Here is a 24690-nt window from a genome sequence, read left to right as displayed (position 1 = left end):
CATTACACAGAGAAACATCCTGTATTTGAAGCACAGGGTGATTAAGCAATTTCCCAAGAATCACAGGATGTTGAACCGTCGCTGAGACTCAAACACAGTCCCCTAGTTCCAAAGTCGGCAGATCTGGCCACAATATGAAATGCCTTTTTTTATTCAAACACATTCCACCAATGCCCCAGGTGCCTTATCCTTCAAAATGGCGACCAAGGCGCTGGGACAGATAGCGTGCTTTGCTCCAGATCACACAGTTCCGTTGCTTGAGAAAGAAACTCAGGATTATAGCCTGGGCCTGCCATGTCCTATTGATATCAGTTATGTTAATTTCAAGATCCTTACCAGAAAATTCATAATTCGTAGATTTTAACAAAAAAATGCTTCCAGCTCAAACAGATCAAAAGTTACTAAAAGTGGAACAGGACATGTTACTGTGCAGTGAATAGCTCTTTGCGAAGATTGACTGGTCACCTTCCAGTTGCTTGTTGGTATGCTTGGGGTTAAATTTGAAAAGGTGAACCCTTTGGCCATACTCAGGGGCATATCAACAAGGCGGCCGTTTTTGGCCGAAAAGCGGTGATAATTTTATCGCTATATCAGCAAGGTCACGCTATCTTGTGAATCCTTGCCTTAGCGCCCTTTTCCGTAACGCCCACCTTTGCATCTCTAATGAGATGCAAAGTGGGTGTTCCGTCCCAAAATAACTGGTGAAATGTCGCTAACCGACATGTCTCCAATTATCAATAGGCACGCTAACAAGCATAGCGATAAGAAAAGTAGAGCTTACCATGGTTATCGCTACTTTCTTACGCCTGCTTTTAGTTTGACTTAGCCATGTTATCCAATGGAAGGTGGATATCATGGCTGAGTCTGTCCTGCCCTATCAGCAAGCTATCGACAAACGTTGTGTGATTATCGCTGTATTTCCAGCGATAATCGCACAATTGCCAGCTTGCGCCTGGAATTTTATCGCTTTTGAGATAAGTGTTGCTAATAGCACGCTATCTCAGCGATAAAATTTGGCGATAGCCGGCGATAATTATCCTAGCGCTAAATGCGCTTAGCGATAATTATCGCCGGTTGTTGCTGATATGCCCCTCATTACTTTAAATGGAAATATAGGAGTGCAGGTACTCACTATTTTAGAGTATCTGTTTGCTCCTGGGAAGTGCCAGTACGCTCCCATTAAATGTATTTCAGCAGTGAGGAGAAGTGCCGGTATTCTCCCTTTCAAATTAAAAGAAGTGCAGGTATTCAGTACCGTACAGTACCGTACAGTATCTGCCCATTTAAAGCACTTTATACTATGTTAACATGAGTAAAACGATGCACGATGCCTACTTTGTCTTCTCTTACTGCATAATATAGGCAACTCTGCTACATAAGTTGGTCTTCCCCTGTTGCATAATTCCAATAAACTGCTTATAGGCAGTCTTTCTGGCAGTTTCAGCAGTGAGGCGCAGGACTGGATGGGCAAGGACTTAGTGCTGTTATATTAACCAATGATAGCGGGGTGGGTGTTTGGACCACTTTTTACTTTCACGCCTTTGATTTGTCCATACATTGGTGAGCTGAGGCACATAGGTGATTTTTGGGAATGAAGCAACAACTGAGAATGAAGGTTGCCCAATTTTTGCTCAATTTGTTTATTTAAAAGCAGCTTGCAGTGCTGCTGCCTGTGTTCAGTGGCTGAGGGGTGCTTTCTTTGCCGTACCTGTTCTGTAGAGGAGAGTGTGCATTGATGCACAATGTGATCTACATGCAGTGTATCAGAGGCACGCACACAGATACTGCATGTTTCAGCTGTGAGTGCTAAACACGGACAACTGCTTCTGGTGCATTCATTGTTTTGCGTTTAAACGGAGTTTGTATTGCTGCTGTCTTTTGCCACACATGCCCTAGGGATGAAAGGTTGCACTGCTGTTGAATGCACTGCACCTGTGAGGGGAAGCCTGCACTGGTGATGCCCACCATGTCGTCCGTCTGTGTCTGTAAGAAGTTTGCAGCGTTGTTAGTTGGTATTTGTTTGTGTGTGTGCAGATTTATGTAGCGCGAACTCGGCCCGAAGGCATCAGAGCGCTTTACATGAGCAACAGTTGCATTGAAGACAGACACATTCATTTTTAGGGATGGGGAGATTAAGTGATTTGCCCAGAATCACAGGATGCTTGAGCCTCCCGTCAGACTCGAACCCGGTTCCCCACCTTCAAAGTCGGCCGCTCTACCGTTAACCTACATGGATATCTTCTGTGTGCTAGAAACTTTTGTGGCTAGTGCGTCTGCGAAGCTTGAGCACCTGTTTGTATATGAAGGAAATGTGCAATGTTGTCTGCTTCATACCTGTGCCCCAAAGAAGCTTGTGGTATGCCCCAAAGTTTAAAGAAGCTTGCAATGCTTCTGCCTGTGATGTACCTGATGTGTGAATGAGAGACACTTTCAATGCTGTTGTTTAACATGGACCTGTTCTTTGTGTGAGGGAAGCTTGCACTGTGGATATCTGTGTGGTTCTTGTGTTCTGTGCATGAAAGCGGGAATACCACTGCCTGCACTGTGCTGATGTCTATGAAGGAAGCCTATACTGCTGACGTCCATGCCACGCTTGTTCTGTGTGCGAGAGAAGCTTTCACTGTTGGTGTCTGTACTGAATGAGCTAGGTGTATCAGAGAAACAGTAAATGGCTGCTCATTGTACATGTTTGTGAGTGAGGAATGCTTGCAAGGCTGCTGCCTCAGCTGTACTTGTTGTGTGTCAATGCTTAATTTGAGCCGGACGCTTTTCATGAGCACCAGTTAAGGACAAATTCATTTATGGTTGGCACGGGGAGATTAAGTGATTTACCCGGAATCACAGGGTGTTGAGCGGATGTGGATGTCGAGACTCAAACCTGGTTACCCAGTTCTGAAGTCAACAGCCCTGTCCATTATACCACACCACACCCTCTCCTCATTTTCATCGTTAGTTGTTGGTTCTGTTTTAGGCCGCACTAACAGGAGAAACGAGCTGGTGCAAGCTGCCTCCTGATGAGAACCCGGCACATATTTTTATTTTAGAAATTAACCACTGTTGTGTGTATAAATGAAGCTTGCAGTACGGCTGCCTTTAATGTACCCACTCGGTGCAAAGGAAAGTTGCATGTCTGCTGCCGGTCCAGTGCCCGATCCATGTCCGAAATGCCTTTTTAATGATTTTTGCTGGGCGAGCTCTGGTTCTGGGTGGGTTTATAATGGATCACGACTGAGAGCTCTGGGCTGAGGCTGAAGGCAGTGCAAGTGTCTCACCATGCCTGCCAGTGGGACACAGAGGTGTACAGTCTCAGACGACTTGCTCGTGCAGTCCTTGGCCTCTCGGCAGAGCGTGCAGAGTGATGGTTGCGTATTTACATTTGATTCTAAAGGAACGTTTGTGAAGGGGGTACAGCAAACGAGAATAAAATGCTTTATTTACAGGTGAGGAGAGAGAAAGACGGAGCGGGGCGTGGGAGTGAGGGCACGGTGAAGGAGCGCTCACACAAGGAAATATAAGCAGAACGACAAGAGTGGACTGACGGTGCTGAAGAGGAAGGCCGTGGCGCGTGACGTGCACATGGGGATACGGAGAGATGAAGGGGTCGGTGTCTCACGCAGTGAGAGTGCACAAGGCAGCGTTGTGAGATGGAGGGTGATTGTGTGATCTCTGGACACACTGGCACAGCACTCAGGTGCTCTGCAGGGGGCCTGCGTGGTGTTGAGGTACATAAGTAAGCCACGGCATGAAATGCACAGATCCGCCCTCTTGGGAAGATTTTCTAGTTACGCTTTTTTGGCCTCGGACGTTTTACAGACACCCCTCCCCCTTTCAGCCATCTTTAAGCACTGAGTGAGATTGCACCCAGTGGGTGAGCAGGCAGAGGCAGTGAGGGGGGAGACATAATTTACCACACAGTCTTTAAAACGACCAGCCTGTACAACAAGGTTACAAATGCAAAAAAAGCATTTGCAATGCAATAGGTCTCGCAGTAGTGAAATTTTGAGCTACTGGCGTTGCAGCTAATAATGCAACGTCAATAGCTCAAACTTTCAGTAATGCGAGACCTATTGCATTGCAAATGCTTGTTGGTACAGTCTCCAAAAAGGATTATGATCCAGGTGATGAGTTTGCTCAACCCTACCAGGATGATAACTGGTACGATGGCTTACAAGAGGCTAGTTGTCTCAATACCTCCCCAGAAATGGGCCTACTCTGTGCGCTTCCTATGCCATGGTGATGCATAGAGTGGCTAAAGTGCTTGACCTCCAGCTTCCCACTTTGGAGGCTAAGACCAACATTTTGACTGAAGTCCTCCAACTGGGGCAAACATCTTCCGAGCCTCTTCTTCCATTTAATGATGCTCTGATGGATACATTATAGGTGCTTGGGCCAATCCTTCTTTTGGTGTCCCGGTTAATCGACAGATTGCCAAATGCCATTGCCCTGCTCCAGGTGACCCTACTTTTCCCTCGCAACATCCTACCCTTGAAAGTCTAGTGCTGCAAGCATCCATGACCAGGTCTAACCCCATCACCTTCCCTTTCACTGCCCCGACAGGGAATCAAAGGTGGTGGAAACGTTTTCCTCTACCATTTTAAGCACTCAGCATTGTTAACGCCAGCTGCTTGTTGCACCCTTTGGAACTGAGAAGTCCTCACTGGGGTGCCTGAAGATCTTCAACCTGTTCTCACTCAGGTGATTCAAGGCAGTCGTGATGCGGCTAAGTTCACAAGTTCATTTTAGCTTGAACTCCACCAATTTCATCGGGCGAGCCATCGGCACCTGTGTTGCCATTTGTGCCGCCATGCGAGGCTGCGAGCACCTGGGTTCTCAGGCAATGTCCATTCCTCCCTCATGGACATGCCCTTAGATGAGACCCATCTGTTTGGGATCAAGATGATTCCACTCTAGAGCACTTTAAAGAGAGTGGAGCTACTGGATGCTCTCTAGCTTCTGTCAGATCCAGGTTCCTCGGGAGCAGTACCCTCAAGTAGCCCACCTTCTGGCAGCCTCGACTCTGTACAAAAGTAACAGAGGATCAAGATGGCCAGACGAGGGGAAGGGAAATTAGGGAGGGTACTGCTAGGAAGGAGATCTGTAAAGGAAAGCAGGTTAAATTGCACAACACTATATTCAATTTACGTAAAACAATCCAATATTAATCACATTGATTTGTACAGTTCTTTAATAAGTAGTGAACTTCACACAATAAATGATTCTGGTTCAAATATTAATCCTGCGACCACTTCTGTAAAGTTCTAATATGGAAAGTAGCGACTGAAGGTCTCCAGAATGTGGATAGCGTTGAAATTAGGCCCGGGGCATATCGGATCACTCCCCGATATTACTACAATACACACGTTAATTTCTAAGTCCTCAGCACACGTAAATAGTATAAACTTTCAATCTATATATTGTAAGGAAACATCAATACAATGAGAACAGAACACGAATTTTATATGAAAAGTCTTCTTCTTGTCTTCTTTATTGTTTAGGATTGTTCAAGCGAAACATCAAAGTCACAGCCAACACGTGTTTCGTCGCAATGGGAATGTAGTCCCACGACTTTCTCAAGGCTATCTTCTCACTAGAAGTATTTTGAAATGTGGTTGTAATTCCGTCCCACATGGGGGTCTGACGTCTAGGCGAGGAGCGGGGAAATTTATATTCCTGTAACCACAAGGCTCGTGTGTGGCAAAATTCTCCGATATCAGCCCGTATCCCGTGCCCTCGTCCTCGTGTATCCGGAGCGGTGCGGGTTCGCCGAGTACAGCAGCCCGTCAAGTTTATACTATTTACGTGTGCTGAGGACTTCGAAATTATTGTTGCCAAGCTTTTGCTTACCATTGTAGAGTGTGTGGTTTCTCTACGCCTTACAGCACCGTCATATAAGTGAAGTAAAAGAACTGATGTGCACTTTCTCTGAGGCGCCATTATACCTATAACCCATACCACAGATCTGTCATAAGAATACAATACACGCGTTATCATCTGACTAGACGCCGTATTTATCCCATCCACCCGGGTTATCTCCAGGTCCCCGCAATCAGCAGTGCGCTCGGGAAGGCGACGAGTCTCTACTTTCAGGAGAACGCCTCGTCGGTTGGCTCCCCCGCTATCCTCTGGGAAGCATACAAGACAGTCCTGAGAGGGCAAGCTATTGCGTCCATTGCGGCGCACAAGCGCGAGAAGCGTCTGGAACTGCGGTCATTGGAGTTAGACCTGGCTGCGGCGGAGGCGCAGCAGGCCGCGGACCCGACGCCGGCGACCTCCAGAGGCTTGCGAGTGGCGCAGGCAAAATACAAGGAGCACCTGGCGGAGCTCACTAGGCAGCGGCTGGAGGCCACGCGGCACAGAATCTATGATGTTGGGGACAAGACTGGGAGGTTGTTGGCGTGGTTGGATAGAAGAGAAAAAGGTTCTAGGTGGAGAGCGCGGATTAGCCCAGAGACAGGTCCGGCAACGACTGACCCGCGCGACATAGTGAATATCTTCGCTGGACATTTTCAGGTGGTCTATTCTTCCACTTCCTCTATGACGATGGAGGAGGCGCTGACTTATGTTAAAGATCTAGTCATGCCCAAATTGGCCCCAGAAGCAATGACGGCTCTAGACGCCGATCTCACGGTGGAGGAAGTGCAGGCTGCGGTGGGGGCATTGCAGTCGGGTAAAGCGGCGGGTCCAAATGGCATCCCGATCGAGTTGTACAAGAGGACGGTGGGGACACTTGCCCCCCACTTGCTTACCATGTTTTCAAACAGCCTGCAGAGCGGCGAACTTCCGCCTGATCAGCGTACGGCCACCATTGTGGTAATCCCAAAGCCAGGCAAGCCGGCGGATAAGTGTACTTCCTACCGCCCCATTTCGTTACTTAATGCGGAGGCAAAGATCCTGGCAAAGCTGTTGGCGACTAGACTAGCACCGCATCTGTCCGAATGTTATACATCCGGATCAGTCTGGCTTAATGCCCGGCAGAAGTACGTCTCACAACCTGAGGCATTTGCACAGCGCACTGGCTCGGGCGGATCACGTGGGGGAACCAGCGGTGCTCCTGTCACTGGATGCACAGATGGCGTTCGACTTGGTCGAATGGCCCTTTTTGTTCGCAGTATTACACCATCTGGGATTTGGGCCCAAATTTATTGCCTGGATTCGGCTTTTGTACACCAAGCCGGTGGCTCATGTTACAGCTAACGGGCATATGTCCGCGGACTTCCCCCTGACGCGGGGCACGCGTCAGGGCTGTCCCCTATCGCCGTTGTTATTTGCCCTGGTGCTCGAGCCCCTGGCGGCGTGGATACGCTGGGAACCTTCGATAAGGGGCCTCAGGTGGTCGGATGGTTGGGAGGACAGGGTCTCGCTCTACGCAGATGATGTCTTGCTGTATCTGGCCTCTCCGCGGCGCTCCATCCTAACACTACTCAATATTTGCAAAGTCTTTGGCAGGGCATCGGGGTACACGATAAACTGGTCCAAATCTGTACTATATGTGCTGAGTGGTCCTCCGCCGCGGCTGCCGGCGGATTGCCCCCTTAGAGAGGCAGACGGATCATTTAAGTATTTGGGTATTCACATCACGGTGGATCAAGCAGATTTTTTCCAAAAGAATCTTCGGCCCCCACTGGACCGTCTTAAGCGGGATATTCGCCATTGGGGTGCGCTGCCGCTGACCCTGCTGGGAAGGGCGGCGCTCTTTAAAATGATGGCCTTGCCCCGCTTCATCTACGTGCTGGAAAACACGCCGTATCCAATACCACCGGCGTACTTTCGTACAATATCGGCGCAGGTGATGGGCCTTCTGTGGAGTAATAGACCGGCGCGTATCTTGCAGTCCAAGCTAACCCGCAGCTGGTATGACGGGGGGATAGCACTTCCTGACGTCCAGCTTTATTATTGGGCGACGCAGCTAAAGGTCATCAACCAGTGGCTCCACGTCCCGCAATCCGACCCAGCATTCAAAGCAGACAGGGATATACTTGGCACGCGGGGTATGTTATCACCCTTGTACGCTGGTAGGCTCGCCCCAGACTTCATTGGCCCCCTGATGCAGACTGTGGCCATATGGCATGCGGCCCAGGCCAAGCTGGGGTGGAGAGGAGTCCTGACACAGCTTACGCCTTTGTGGGATACGAAGCGGCTCGGGAGGCTTAGGCGCAGTAAGGGATTTGATAATTGGGACGACATTGGCATTTCCACGGTGGGCGACATGTGGCATGGGGGTGCAGTGGTCTCCTTCTCGCGACTGCAACAACAATATGAGCTGGTGCCATCGGAATGGTTCCGTTACACCCAAATCAAACATGCATTGCTGTCGCAGCTAGAGCCTGGCGCCGAGGTCCCGGAGGCATCACCAATGGAGGACAGATTGCTTACCGACTATATGCCTAAGAGGGCCACATCTTTCACGTACCGTAAGCTCATAAATAACCTGCCTGACCCTATGGGTCCCCTACGGGAGAAATGGTCCAGTGATGTAGGAGACTTTGATGACCCGGAGTGGAGGGAGGTACTGGCGTCCCCCCGGGAGGCAGGGATACCCTCTAGGCTCCGGTTGGTACAGCTCCGGATTCTGCACCGGTCCTACTACACCAGATGCACCCTGCACAAAATAGGTAGGGCGCCCCACCCATTTTGTTTGCGCGGTTGCGGGGAGGAGGGTACCTTCTATCACACCATATGGGAATGCCCTGTCATCCAAGAATACTGGAAGCGGGTGATGCGGACGCTGTCCCAGTCGGGGGGAGTGTCGCTGGTGCCGGAGCCCAGGCGATGTCTACTGAACGTGTGGGAACCCAATGACCTTAATCGCCAGGTTCAGGGCTGGGCCACGCTGGGGATGGTACTGGCTAAGCGGAACATAGCTCAGAAATGGGGTACGGGAGAGGCACCGTTGCTGTCAGTGTGGGGACGGGACATGGATAGGGCTATGTTGGCCGAGAGATCGGTGTTCATTGGGCGGGGGTGTCCACAAAAATGGAATAAAGTGTGGGGGGCGTGGAACAAGTACAGAGGGGGCATATGTGAACCACCGCCGACACAGGACGATGAAGCCTCTGACACTGACTAAGGAGAGGGTCTCGGGGGCATGGACGTTGGAATTGAGGCCTTGGGCGGGCGCACTGTGGGAGGGGTGGGTGATGCTGGTGAATGCTGGGCAACGATTTTGCTATCTTCAATTAATGTACTGTACCGTTTTGCGGAAAACAATAAAAATCTTTTACAAAAAAAAAAAATGTAGCGACTGAAACTAGAATGTTAGAAAAGAGAGTATCTCTATTTAGCCATTTCTTCACATAAATGAAAGGAGTTTCAATACATGATTAATCATGTGGTGCAAATCATTAATCGGTAACCAAAATCTCTGAACATGATTCCCCAATCTTTAAATCAAGACTTGGAACTTTCCACAAGGACAAATAAACTAAATTAGTAGCGTGCGTTTAAATAAACACTAGCTATGAAGTTAAAATGACAAGCTGCTGGAACACGAGTCTCTAAAATAAACATGACTCGAATCGAAGATCTAAAATCAGATTTAGTACTTCCTACCGTGATGCTGGAGAAAAGGAAATGGCTCGAAATACCCAGGAACTGACACCAAGGAATGTTTTCAGAACTCGGCAAGGGAAAGCACGATCTCAGAAGAAAAACGTTCCGAAAATCAGAAGGCTCCAGAAGCGAGCAAGGAAACTCTCAATTACCCGCAAGTACGTAAGGGTGGGGCTGCTATTTATAGCATTGTGCGTCTCTACGGCAAAAGGCTCAGGTCAAAAGAATACATACAAATGCCCAAATAAATAGTGCGCTTCGCTTGCAATTGTTGAATCTTAATAAACAAAATATCGAGCAACAAACCAAATCATTATTTCGTCTGAAACAAAACATCAGGCATCATGACCAATGTTAACATGTCATTTTGAATTGTGAAAATAAAGGCATTTTGAATTGTGAAAATAAAGGAAACCTTTGCACCATGACATTTAGCATAAATAAAAAGGGCACGAACAAGCGCTATAAAGGACTCAAGTGCTACGATCTTTTTGCACAATAAACAAAATATAATGCCGGACATGCAAATCAGGTTTAAAAGTCTAACACACACATGAATACTTTTAAGTGGCAAAGAGAGTCATGACAGTCCTCCCCATTAAAATCAGAGCCACCCTTCCTCCCACATTTATGCTGGAGACTGAGGATGAACGGCATGAAATTGTCGCAGTAAGCGTGGTGCATGAATAGCATGTTTAGGTTCCCAAGAATCCTCTTCAGAACCATAGCCTTTCCAGGACACTAAATACCACACTTGTCCATTCTTAAATTTGCTATCCTTGATGCGTTGGACTTCGTATTCCAAGTGGTCCCCCACTACTATAGGAGTTTTTTTTGCAGATTTCGTATAGTATTTTGATACTCTTGCAGGTTTAAGTAACGATGTATGAAACACCGGGTGCACTTTGAGAGAAGACGGCAATTGAAGTTTAAAAGCTACTGGATTTACACATTCAACGATAGTATACGGCCCAATGAACCGTGGGTGAAAAGGACTTCGCTTTTTAAACTGTAAATTTCTTGTGGAAAGCCACACCTTGTCTCCAGGTTGATACATTGGTCCTGGGGTTCTTTTCTTGTCCGCAAAGTTTTTATAAGCCACTTTGGATTTGGCTACGTTTTGTTGTAAAGCTTTCAATATAGTTTCCATCTTTTTTAGTTTTGTGGCCACATGAGGAATTTAAACGTCCATCAAAGGTGTCAGTGGTAAGGACCGAGGGTGCCAACCTTGTGTGGCAAAAAATGGTGACATTTTGGTGGAGGTATGCAGCGCATTATTGTATGCGAATTCAGCTTCCCATAACATATCAACCCAAGAGGCATAGGTTTGGTGCAGATAGCATCGGAGGTATTGTTTTAGAACCTGATTTACACGTTCAGTTTGTCCATCCGACTCGGGATGAAAGCTGGTGGATAAGTTACTTTGAATTTGTAGGGCTGAACACCATGTTTTCCACAGTCTGGAAGTGAATTGAGACCCCCTATCAGTGGTTATGGATCGTGGTTAACCATGTAATCGAACCACGTGAATAAACAGCATATCCACTAAAGAGGCAGTGGTTGGTAATCCGTAACAGGCAATAAAATGAGCCATTTTTGATAAGCGATCTACTACTACCAGAATGGCTGTCTTGTCTTTATCCTTTGGGAGATTAGTGATAAAATCTAAGGAAATGTCTTCCCAAACATGTGTAGGAGTTGGTAAAGGGAGTAATTTTCCTCTCTTAGCTACATGTTCAGATTTGGCTCGTACGCAAATGTCACAACCTTGCACATAGTTTATGGCATCTTTTCTCCAAGTTGGCCACCAGAAATTTCTTCGTACCAAATCTAGAGTTTTGGCACAACCTGGATGTCCCGCCATAGGATGAGTATGACACCATGACAGTACTTTGTGTTGTAATCTTTTCTGTGAAACATAAAGAAGACGTCCTTGAAATGGAAGACCATCAATCATTTGTCTTCCTTGATCTAGAGTTTTCCAGTTTAGTACCTTTGCCATTGGCATAATTTTTCTGATATCATCCAAAAATTCCCCAGACATTGTTATTCCAATTATGTGTTCTTGTGGGACTATGGATCTTACTTCTTGTTTGTCACATGAATTTTGCGTATCCTCGTAGCGTGAAAGAGAGTCAGCTTTTGTATTCGCACTACCAGGACGATAGGTTATGTGGAAATTAAATTCTGCAAAGAACAATGTCCATCGCAATTGCCTTGGGGTTAAAGCTTTAGCACAACGAAGGAATTGCAAGTTGCGGTCATCAGTGTAAACCGTAATTGGAAGGCACGCACCCAGCAAATAATGTCACCATTCTTTGAATGCTAATCGAATTGCCAAAAGTTCTTTTTCTGCAATAGTATAGTTCTTTTCGGCAGGCAAATATTTTTTTGACAAAAAGGCTACTGGGTGCAAATGATTATTCTCATCTCGCTGTGACAAAATAGCTCCGACCGCTGTGTTAGAGGCATCCGCCTCGACTATGAAAGGTTTAGAAAGATCAGGATGTTTTAACACAGGAGCTGTTGTGAAGGCCTTTTTTAGATCTTGAAAAGACTTCTCAGCCTCTGGAGACCATAAGAATTTTTGTCCTTTTTGAAGGAGTCTAGTCAAAGGTGTAGCTCGGTCCGAGAATTCCTGAATGAATCGCCGATAAAAGTTGGCGAAACCTAGAAACCTTTGTATGTCTTTTACTGATTGTGGCTGAGGCCAAGACTGTATTGCTTGTATCTTTCGGTCTGCCATGGTTATTCCTTGTGGTGAAAGGATAAATCCCCAAAATTCTACTTGACTTACATGGAACTCACATTTTGACAATTTGCAATATAGACCATGTTTTCTTAAGGTAGTTAAAATTGTTTTGACATGTTGTTCGTGGTGTTCTTCTGAATTAGAATAAATGAGAATGTCGTCTATATAGACGATAACAAATTGGTCCAAAAATTCTTGTAAAACATCATTTAGAAAAACTGAAATGCCGCCGGGGCATTACAAAGCCCAAATGGCACTACACAGTACTCGAAGAGACCATAACGAGTTCGAAAGGCTGTTTTCCACTCATCTCCAGAACGGACGCGGACCAAATGGTAAGCGCCTCGTAAGTCTAATTTGGTATAGATCTTGGCTGATCTAACCTGATCGAGGAGGACGGGGATAAGTGGCAATGGGTATCGATTTTTTACTGTGATAGAGTTTAACGCTCTCTAATCGATACACGTGCGTAAATCTCTGTTATCTTTTGGCACAAAAAAAAGAGGAGACGCTGCAGGTGACTTAGAGGGTCTGATAAAACCGTTTTTAAGATATTTATCAAGATAAGCACGTAGATGATCACTTTCTGCCTCTGGGAGTGCATATATTCGGCCACAAGGAATCTTTGCTCCTAGTATTAACTCGATTTCACAATCGTAAGGACGATGTGGAGGAAGAGTTTCAGCTCTAACTTCACTAAAGACATCCAGAAAGGTGGCATATTGAGATGGTAAAGACGTATCTTGCTCAGCGGCTGTGGCAATAAGATGGGCTCCTAATACTGGTGATGGAACAACTGAATTTTTCTCATCTTGTGCTCCTTGTGGAGCGAGGCACTCTTGGTGACACCAAGTAGAAGTTAAAGATAAACATCTCTTGGCCCAATCAATAGTGGGGTTGTGCTCAGTGAGCCAAAGCATACCCAAAATAACCCCAAATTGAGGTGCATCAATTATATTGAATTGTATTTTCTCAGAATGTCTCATTTTTTCGGCTTGACAAACCATAGTAAACACAATAGTAGAATGAGTGATAGGTCCAGATGACAGTACTGACCCATCTACAGCATAGACTGATTCGCACCTAGTCTTTTTCACTGTCGGAATCTGTAGTTTGGTACAATAGTTAGAGTCTATAAAATTTCCGGTAGCACTTGAGTCTACCATGACAACTACTTCATGTTTGAAGAAGCCTTCTTTAATAAATTGCACATTTAAGGTTAAATGTGAAACAGAAACTTGGAGCGTATTAGCTAAATATTGGTCAGAGGAATCCAAAAGATCATTCGGGGAATTCCCCTGTTTGTTCCTCAAGTAAATTAGTTTTCCTGCTTGGGTGGAATTGGTTCTAAACCTTTCTGAGCTTTAAATCCCTTTGGTCGAGTGGGACACTCTCGAACAAAATGTCCTTTTTTCCCACAATATGAACACATTCCTAATCTTCGACGGGTGTCTTTTTCCTCTTGAGAAAGAGGTTTCCGAATACCACCAATTTCCATGGGTTCACTAGTATCATTTTGAGTGGGATAAGATCTTTCTCGAACTCGGACAGTAGATCTGAATTCTATCTTCTTTTTATCTCCTTTCCTTTCGTTAAGGCGATGGTCTAGCCGAAGTGTTAGTGCTATTAGCTCAGAACAATCTCGGGGTTGCGGATCTATGGAAGCTAGTAAGTCTTTTAAGTCATCTTTCAGACCTTGGTAAAAGAGTGCTGACCTTTTTTCTTCGGGCCAATTTGTCTCAGAAATCAGTCTATTGAATTGCGTCAAATAATGGATAAGGTCTTTATTTCCTTGTTTTAGTTCCAAAAGTTCTCTGTCTGCTGAAACCGTGATTGATCTTCTATCAAAAACCTTTTCAAATTCGTCATTAAAATTACGCCAGCTATATAAAATTGGATCATCTGCATTCAAAAGAGGGACTGCCCACATTGCAGCATCGCCACTTAGATAAGATATTAAGAATGCAATTCTTGATTGAGCGTTAGGAAAGGAAGCTGGTTTAACCATGAAATGCAATTGAATCTGAGTTAAGAATGTTTGAAACTTGGATGAATCTCCAGAAAACTGCTCTGGGGAAGCCAACGGTACTGTAGAAGGAACAGTAACTGAAATACTAGGTGTGGCCGACTCTGACGAGGCTCCTCCATGGTTTACAGAAGGACTTGGAGCGATCTGTAGTTGAGTTTGAATATGAGCAACCTTATTTGCCAAGGTTGCTGTTTCCAACCGAGCTGCTGATAAATCTTTCTGCATGGAACCCAGCATTTTGCAAATATCATCCAAGGAAGCCATCTTGGCGGTACTGCTCAGGAGGAACGAAAATCCGTGGGCGGGTAATTCTGTCAGATCCAGGTTCCTCGGGAGCAGTACCCTCAAGTAGCCCACCTTCCGGCAGCCTCGACTCTGTACAAAAGTAACAGAGGATCAAGATGGCCAGACGAGGGGAAGGGAAATTAGGGAGGGTACTGCTAGGAAGGAGATCTGTAAAGGAAAGCAGGTTAAATTGCACAACACTATATTCAATTTACGTAAAACAATCCAATATTAATCACCTTGATTTGTACAGTTCTCTAATAAGTAGTGAACTTCACACAATAAATGATTCTGGTTCAAATATTAATCCTGCAACCACTTCTGTAAAGTTCTAATATGAAAAGTAGCGACTGAAACTAGAATGTTAGAAAAGAGAGTATCTCTATTTAGCCATTTCTTCACATAAATGAAAGGAGTTTCAATACATGATTAATTAATTATGCGGTGCAAATCATTAATCGGTAACCAAAATCTCTGAACATGATTCCCCAATCTTTAAATCAAGACTTGGAACTTTCCACAAGGTCAAATAAACTAAATTAGTAGCGTGCGTTTAAATAAACACTAGCTATGAAGTTAAAATGACAAGCTGCTGGAACACGAGTCTCTAAAATAAACATGACTCGAATCGAAGATCTAAAATCAGATTTAGTACTTCCTACCGTGATGCTGGAGAAAAGGAAATGGCTCGAAATACCCAGGAACTGACACCAAGGAATGTTTTCAGAACTCGGCAAGGGAAAGCACGATCTCAGAAGAAAAACGTTCCGAAAATTGGAAGACTACAGAAGCGAGCAAGGAAACTCTCAATTACCCGCAAGTAGGTAAGGGTGGGGCTGCTATTTATAGCATCGTGCGTCTCTACGGCAAAAGGCTCAGGTCAAAAGAATACATACAAATGCCCAAATAAATAGTGCGCTTAGCTTGCAATTGTTGAATCTTACTAAACAAAATATCGAGCAACAAACCAAATCATTATTTCGTCTGAAACAAAACATCAGGCATCATGACCAATGTTAACATGTCATTTTGAATTGTGAAAATAAAGGCATTTTGAATTGTGAAAATAAAGGAAACCTTTGCACCATGACATTTAGCATAAATAAAAAGGGAACGAACAAGCGCTATAAAGGACTCAAGCGCTACGATCTTTTTGCACAATAAACAAAACTTAATGCCGGACATGCAAATCAGGTTTAAAAGTCTAACACACACATGAATACTTTTAAGTGGCAAAGAGAGTCATGACAGCTTGTCCGCCCCACCTCACCAACCGTCACAGTTCCACCACTCTTCTTGGCTTTTGGCTAGGCGCCCCATACCATCAGCCTGTCCATCCACCACAAGGACCCCAGCAGTTTCGTGGTCAAGGCTGTGGTGCCCACCGCCCAGGCTGCAAATGTCAGCAGGTTGCTGAGTTTGCCACGCTCCCTCAGCCCCACCTGCCAAACCCCTTTAGAGTGTCCTTAAGGAGCACAGCAGCTTAGTGGGAGGCAGAATTGACCGATTCTTCCCAGGTTGGCTATCAGTAACATCGGAAAGGTAGGTTCTGCAAATTGTTTGCATGGGCTCCGCCTTACCCTTCCTTTGTTCCCTGATGCATCTTTCAGTGTCTGGTCTGCCCAGGTACTGACGGAGGTCCATCTCTCCATTTCACGGCAGGAAGTGCAAGCCCTTTTGGCAAAGGGGCTGTCGATAATGTGCCAGTGCCAGTTGGACTTGGTTGTTTTTCCTGCTACTTTCTGGTGCCCAAGAAACATAGAGGTCTGTAGCCTGTTTTAGACCTGCACCTTCTCAGTGTTCTCCTCCGGAAGGAGGAATTCAAAATGCTCATGCTCATACTAGCCCAGGTTTTGTCTGCCACTGACACTGGAGACTGGATGGTGGCATTGTATCTGCAGGATGCTTTTTTCCGTATACCTGTCCTGCCAGGCCACCTGCACTACCTGCGGTTTGTAGTGGGACAGGGGCATTTTCAGTTTGCAGTGCTCCTCTTTGGTTTCATCAGTGCCCTTCGGGTCCACACCTTCGGAGGTCAGGGGTGCCAGTCTTCTCCTCCCTCGAAGACTAGCTGTTGAATGTGGGCTCACCCTATGTAGTCGTTAACCACCTCCTGTCATCCCTGAGGTTCATTATTGATGTGCTGAAGTCAAAGCTGACTTCTTATCAGATGCTCCCTTTCAGCTGATCACAAATGGCAGTTACACCTGGACGTGGTAGAAGGCCTCTCCCACAAATGGGGGACCCTCGGCTTAATCCAGTTGCACAACTGAAAACGTGCAATGGCAGCACTTCTGATCATTGGAATTTCCAAGACATCTCTTGCTCAGAGACTCATTCTGCCTCAAGTGGAACTAGTATCTCCTGTATTCCTTTCCGCCAATACCACTCTGGCCCCAAGTTCTGAAGAAGTTCAGGACCTACTGAGTCCTCCTAGTGTGTTCGGATTGAGCATGGAGAGTATGGTATCCAGAACTTCTGGGCTTAAGCATGTGTCCTCTGATCAGGCTGCCTCTCCGAGAGGACCTGCTGTTGCAGCAACAGAGGCGGGCTCTGCTCCTGGGCCTTTCACAATCTCTAATTTCATGCTTGGAGATTGAGACAGCTGAATACCTTTTACCTTCCTCCGGAAGATGTTGATGTCATCTTGGCAGTCAGACTTCCCTCAATGAAAACTGTATATGCCTGTCGCTGGTACAAATATTTGGTTTAGTGATGTAAACACCAGATTGACCCCCTCCAAGCCAATATGTCTGACATTCTGTTGTTTGTTCGTCTCTCGCCCAGTAAGGCTTTGCGTTGAGCACAGTCAAGGGTAATCTTTCAGCCTTTTTGTGGTTGCCTGATCACCCCTCATTGTTTAGGTCATGGGATCTCCCGCATGCCCAAGAAAGCTGTAAAAAAGCCTTGGAATCCTCGTTGACGAGGATCTCTCCATGAAACCACAGATCGTAGCAGTGATTTCCCTGTGCCTTCTCCAACTACGGTGAATCAGAAAAATCAGGACATTCTTTACCTTTGAAGCAATCATCCAAATTCATCATTGCCTTCGTTATCTCCCAGATAGATCACCAAAAACACCCTCTATTTGGGACTCCCAATAGGCCTCAAACACTGGTTACAAATAGCATAAACCCAGGCAGCTATGCTGATCTTCTGACAACTCAGATATTGCCATATCAAGCCATTGATGAAAAAGCTACATTGGCTCCCAGGAGCCCAGAGGAGCATCTTCAAAACTAGCTGCATCACAGCTAAATCTCTCCACAACAAAAGCCTGGTGTTCATATCCTCCAGAGTACAGAGCTACACCCCCAATCGTAACCTAAGGTCGGCCTACCTGAACCTCCTGACTATACCAAGATTTCAAAGGAAGAAGTTGGGCAGTGCTAGATTTTCGGTGATTGCCCCTCGCTCATGGAGCTCTCTTCTCCCTGACATCAGATCGATTCTAGCTATGCGAGGTTAAGGCAAGTCTTAAAACTTGGCTGTTTAAACAAGCATATGGCTAATTCCCCTGACAGCGTTCTGCCTACTAATTACATTAGTGCCAAGAAACCTATCTGATGTACGTGCGCTCTACAAATTCTGAGTAACATAACATAACAGGTCACCAGTGGTGATGTGTTTTTTGAAAGGGCTACAACGTTTCCCCCTTCTCCTTTGTAATGCCCCAATGGGACCTTAATCTGGTCCTCAGTTAATTGATGTGTACTCTGTTCGAGTGGCTTCACAGCTGTCCCTGAAGGCTCCCTGCGATGCTGTTCCTTGTCACTGTCACCTCAGCACAGCATGTGAGTGAGCTTCAGGCTCTTTGTGTCACTCCACCATACACTATCTTCTTTCCAGACTAACTGGTTCTGTGAACGTGAGCGTCATTCTACCAAACGTTGTGATGCTGTTCCTTGTTAGTCTAAGGAGGAAGAGATGTTTATTAACTTGAATCCCATAAGAGCACTCAGCTTTTACATTGATTGTACCAAAGACCAGGTGGATGATCCACTTCTTTTTGGGGTTCTCTGGAGTGTAAAATGTTAGGCTGTACAGTAGAGCGCCATCTCTCGCTGGATTCTGGTTTGCATTAAGATCTGCAACACACTGGCCAAAAAGAAGCCTCCGGAAGGACTGCATGCTTATTCTACCAGGGCCAAAGCTGCTACCACTGCATTAGCAAGTGGCGTGCCTGTCCATGCCAGGTAGCTACATGAGTATCCCTCCATACGCTCATGGAGCACTATTGTCTGGACAGTCAGCTTCGTTGAGAGGGGCATTTTGCCCTCTCGGTCGTGCAGGACTTTCTAGTTTGAGTCCATTTACAGATCTGCCCCCAAATAGGTACGTTTTTGGTATCTATTCAAAAGGTGAGGAATCTGCAGCTAGAAGTCTCTATGACAAGAAAAAAGTTATTTACCTTTGGTGATGCTATCTAGCTGCAGATTCCTCACCGACCCTCTCTATTCTGTGATTTAACTCCATCCATTAATAAGATCCCAAATCTAGGCATCTGCACACTGGTCACAACCAAATTTCTCTTGGGCCTCTGCATGTAGTGGTGCTGACAGCCTCGAAAGCAACTGACATCAACGCACAGGGATGGTACCTGTATAGGCTCAACACATCATTTCCAGAGTGGATTGGCATCAGTGCGGAGCGGCACTGCATCACCTGACAGCACACCAAGGTACTGCTGAAAAGTTTCCAAAACTAGTCTAATGTCTAGGGAATATTCAAAAGGTAAGGAATCTGCAGGTAGATACAAGTCTCTTCTAGAAAGTGCATTACCGAAGGTTAGTAACTTGTTCTTCAAGGTTAGTAACTTGTTCTTCAGTGTGTGTTCACAATAGAGGTTGTATCGGTTTACTTGTAAATTGTTTAGATTAAGGTTACTCATAACAAGGCTGAGCACGCATTTATGCAGATTAAGGGCAAAGGGACTAAGACTGTCAAATTCCAAGCTAGATAGGTTGGATTACCATGAGAAATCTGCAGTTTACTTGAATTTGAATTGTCACGATAAACCACAATACAGTGGTATTTGATGATGAGGCTTTTAAGACGTTGGGCAGTTTTCATTAGGAAAGACAGTTCAAGGGCAGCATGGAAGCCATTTTTAATTTCAACCAAAAGGATGGAATCTTGTGACTGGAAGTTAGGCACCAGAATAGAAGTAGGAAATAACAGACATATGAGATCTAAATTAGTATACCCCATGGTAATCTGGGTGATTGCGCGACAAAGGAAATGTCCTCCTCAAAGACACTTCTAACGTAGCTAAAACTGTGTGCCAACTCATGCTAAGACCTACACACAATCTGTTTGACTGATCATTTTTCAACACTATGATTTTGCAGAGAGTGGCTGACCAGAATATGGGTTTCATTTTTATGAACATCTTTGGTTCCGAGTTTTGTTGTTTTATTCACAGAAATGGACTTGTCTTAGTATTCCTTATTTATTACTGCATCTTACTGGAGCTTTCTCCCTGAGTTTTGTGCGAGGGACTGAAGGGGAGAAAGCATCATAATACTCCAAACTCAACATTGGGTGACCATAGGAGAAGCACTCTGATGAGGTGGTCGAACATTATGCTGGTGTTAACACATTTCCCTCTTGAAGCTACCAGTTAAAGTATTTAAAGTCATTATGTGTCTCTTCATCTTACAATTTCCTCAGTAGACTCTGTAATTTGAACACGCCCCGTGTGTCTTAATATGTAATATGATCCTTTCTTATGTGTTCTCTTTTCAGACTTGGATATTATTTTATCCCTTTTGTCTTCACTTTACAGGCTCTGGAAGAGTTGGTCGTGGGGAGCTTGGAATCAGCCCAGACGTGACATTGGAAATGACTGAAAGTGACCTCCAGGCCATGTTCAGTGGTGACCTGCGGCCACTAGGTGCCTACATGAATGGAAGGCTACGAGTAGAAGGAGATCTGCGCACTGCCATGAGGCTGGATGAGGTCTTCAAGACTGTGAAGCACCGATAGGTGTTCAATCCTTCTTCATTTGGATATTTCATACTCTCTAAGATCTCAGGGACAATATATATGGCAGAATGACTACTGAGATTGTAAATATGACACAATAAGTGACCTTGGTTTTAGAATCAAATGCATCCTGGTGTGTGTTAAAGGAAGTCCCGCAATAGTCCAAGAGTCAAATCGCACAACTATTTCATGAAACAGCTTCATGAACGATTCTTTAGGCTTAGATTAGTATATAGAACCAACATTATTAAAGTCAGGATAGAGACTCAGCAAGCACTTGATTGAGGACATTCCATAGTGTGCTGCATGTCCTGAGTTCTATGTTCACAGGACATTAATCCTCACATTTTCTCACTCCTCTCTCGCCTTTTGATTTGTCTTCTTTGCTCTCTGGAATAGCTATATATTCTAGACCGTTTCTCAGTGCCCTTATATCCCAGCTGCTTTGTTCACCAAGGATTAATGTTAGACTGCAATGGCAAGTATGATGCATGCATAAATAATGGAAATCCATTATCACAATTACCTTTAATTCATCAGAGAATTTTCAGATTGAATTGTAATTATAGAAGATTAGGAAGATAGTATCGCACTATATAGAGGTTGTTAATATGGACCTACAGTAAAATAGCATCCACCCCATTGCCTATCACTAAATTGGTATGGTAAGTATATATTTACTGTTCTTAACTCTACATCTACTTAACCTATATTTACCTTGTGATATGGTAGATGTAACATTTTTGTCATGTTATACAACACATGCAATATACTATGGGGGTACCTTTAGAAACATAGAGTACATGCAGCTTGTTAGGGTCTCTGAATCCTTTAAAACCCAATACAGTCCCTTTGGCTTTTTATGCACAACATTCGGGTTAACCACTTGGGTCCACAGTGACCCTAGGAAAATGAAAGTTCCCGGAGTTAACAGCCTGGTTTTATGTGTAAGAGCACCCAGTGTCTTGTATTTGAGTGGGCCATCCAAGTCTCTAATGGCTTGATAGTTTGTCTCTTATTTTTGGGCTTACCTAGGGATGCTTTTGAAGCAGGATGTGCAGGATCCATTTTGACTGAACGACTCCGATACTGATTCTAGTCTTCCTCCTCCCTCTCCTACCTCCAGTGCTATCACTCTACAATGACTACTCCTCCACAAATGCATCCCCTTATATCTCTGCATGAGAGGTATGAAAGTTTATCTGAGAAATCCCTTCCTTCTCTGCCTAGGTGCACATAAAGTTCCCCTTTTCCATGCCCATAGTATGCCATCAATGAGGAGTTATGGAAAGAGGAGTGGTGCATGGCATCTCCAGCACTAGGGCTCAGCAGACATTACTTTTTTATTAACCACATTACCAACTTTTCACCTCTAATTACTTCCTCCAACCTCAATTTACTATTTTGTTGATGGCTGTTTAACATTACAAATATCATCAGCATCAATATGACTGCATATTTTGTGGTCTTGGTGCCACTGGCAAGCAAGACCCCAATTTCATCACAGTTGAGAATTATGGTTCTCTTCACCACACAGTGTACCTTCAGTCCTTTAGCTCTGACTTTTTACTATAGCTATGTTCCCTTTATCAGTCTTTAATCCAGTACATTAATATGTGAGGAGCAAAAAAAAAAAATAAGTGAAAAAATAGTTGGGGACAAAAAGCAAGAGGACCGAAAAAACTAGTGTGTTATTTGTAAATTGAAAAGGTTCCATATTGTTTCAGGGCAGTTTAATCTAGGGCAGGGGAATAGCTGCATGTCTAATAAATCTTCAAATATTTTTAAAATAGTTGTCTAGATCGCTAGATCCAGATTAGGGTAGTTCATGCATTTTGTCCTGGTGCGTCTGCGTTCCTGCGATAATCGTAAAGTAGGACTCCTGGAACTTACCAGGCTCCCATAGTAGAGCCAGAAACATCTGGCAATGAAAGAATTAATCATTAAAATAATGGGTCCTTCTGAGGTTTGGATATTCCTATCAATAGATTTGTTTATTCTAATGTGGCTTGTGGATGTTGATTCAGTGGTTGCTATACACCTACTTCCCAGAGAGGTGCCTGCTTAGGATTCAAGGTTAGCTATCATTGACCAGCAGCCCACTGTCCTAGTCCCAGTAACCCCTTTTCCACCCCTTACCAGGTGCTTAAGATGACCTTTAGAAAGCGTGGCTGAGATTCTCTCTTTGTCAACAGTGGCTTTTTGTCATGCTTGCCTTCTTTCAGCCAGGTGAATTTTATTATCAGATCATTTTGCTTAGGTTTATCAAAACAAGGAATCTGCAAAGCTTCCGAACATCAATGGATAATCAAAGTTTGCCTTCTAGTGAGCTTGCTGTGTTCAGGAAATATTAAACCGACATGGGAGGACCTGTTCACTGACGGGGACCTGGGCAATACTGCCTTTTTGAGAGATGAGCAAGTTGCTCATCGGTCTCAATCCATGTTTCCTGTCCTGGGCTTTCCCGACTTAAATCAAGTGTTCAGTGGAAGTAGACCATGATTACAATTTTCAGAATGCATAAGATTGTTCAATTAAAGCCTAAGCCTGTATTCTGATCACAGAGAGCTAGGTGACCACTGCGGACCTAGCGGCAAGCATATGGTAAGAGAGAAGACTGATCACAACTAGTCAGCACTGAGTGACCTGTGCTGAGCGGTATTCAGGGTATGGCCTCTTGACAGATTATTGACCAGAAGTTCCAAAAAGTAGAGCTGTCCTCAGTTAATATGGAAGCTTAGGTACTTCTAACTATATTTGTAGTCCATACCTAACTTTATAAGCAGCGTATAGAGAAAGAAAAGCCATATAATATTTGCTTACCTTCATAAAATCATTTGGTTTTTTTCATGTTAAAAGTGTTTACTTGAGAGAGAATGTGTTAGTTGTGTTGTACAGTAAGTACAAGAGTCTAAGTGTACCGGAGCTTGGGGGCGTCTCCAGCATTATTCGTCAGTAATGTTTGGATTTAGGTCATCCCCACCTGTCTATTTCACTGTCTTCAATGAAATAGACGAACACTTTGATACTGAATAATGCAGTTAAGCAATTTGTGCTGTGTTCTCCCTCATCTTCATTTCACAAGCTTGGGCTGTGTGCCAGGTAGTAAACTATCCAAGGTTGAACTTGGAAGAGAAAATATAACCTCCTCTAACTAGCACCATGACGCGTGTTCTTGCACTTTCAAACACTGATCTGGATTTAAATGCGTTTTGCTCTTTATGTGTAGAAAAAGTATGCCGACATTGCTGTGTCTGTCTGTACAGGCGTGTACTGCGTTTTCCTTTGTTGCTGTGCTTGGTTGAAGTGCTGCAGTGCACACTTAAAAAAATTGTGAAACTCATTTCAGGTTAAATAAAGTGCTGGCCACATTAAAGTTTGTATCAATCCTTCTTGACCCTCAGGTAAGCGCAGGTATGGATCAACGTGCCAACATGGGCATAAGGAATGGACAATTTGTAACCCATGCATCTCTCTCAATTATGCCTGGAGATAATATGTATTGGACACGCAACAAAACCTGTCGGAGATTGTCAGACATTTTGATTTATTGTTGTCTGTTCTGGCTGCTTTTTGCCCTAAGTGTGTGCACACAAGAAATCCACACTATTATTTTTAATGGTTTATTGTAGACCGGTTTTACTGCAGAAAAATGTAGGAGTTTAATTACATAAATCAATAAAGATGTAGTGAATGTGATAGCACAGAATATAAATATTACATGGTGCGTTTTTTAAGGATCCTGAGAGGCCTAATGTTTGGCATAATGACAGTTCTGCATTTCAATGTTAACACATATGTGTACCTGAACTTCATCGATTTCTCCAGTCCCAGGCCTGTCTGTCAGTCGAAGCCAAATAATGTCTCTGCGGAAGGATTGGTATGATGTCATACTGAACTTGGTGCTGGTCTGTGAGGAGCCACGGTCCTCTATGTTGTTGTCTCTCACTTAGAGGGCCTTGAACAGCTATTTTATACTTTCCAAACTGAGAAAGGTAACACTTGTGAGTCACGGTGCCAGGCAGGAAAAATGCCATGATTTGCATTTCATGTTCAAGACTAAAACCATTATGCCTTTTCATAAGCA

The 24690-nt window shown here is 44.7% G+C and overlaps 1 protein-coding gene across 2 annotated transcripts in view; it reads left to right on the top strand.

The window, feature by feature from the left end:
- STOML1 (stomatin like 1) overlaps positions 1-24309 on the top strand; it is an 80282-nt gene extending 55973 nt beyond the window's left edge. For both annotated transcript variants that reach the window (XM_085643897.1, XM_085643898.1), the window contains one exon: positions 20404-24309. In XM_085643897.1, the coding sequence (XP_085500023.1) occupies positions 20404-20603 (200 nt within the window). In that variant the 3' untranslated portion in view covers positions 20604-24309. The remainder of the gene's footprint in view (positions 1-20403) is intronic.
- Positions 24310-24690: the final 381 nt, after the last annotated feature.

Source organism: Triturus cristatus, chromosome 3_1 (genome assembly GCF_964204655.1).
Source record: "Triturus cristatus chromosome 3_1, aTriCri1.1, whole genome shotgun sequence".
Lineage (NCBI taxonomy): Eukaryota > Metazoa > Chordata > Amphibia > Caudata > Salamandridae > Triturus > Triturus cristatus.
This window is presented reverse-complemented; position numbering and strand designations above follow the sequence as displayed.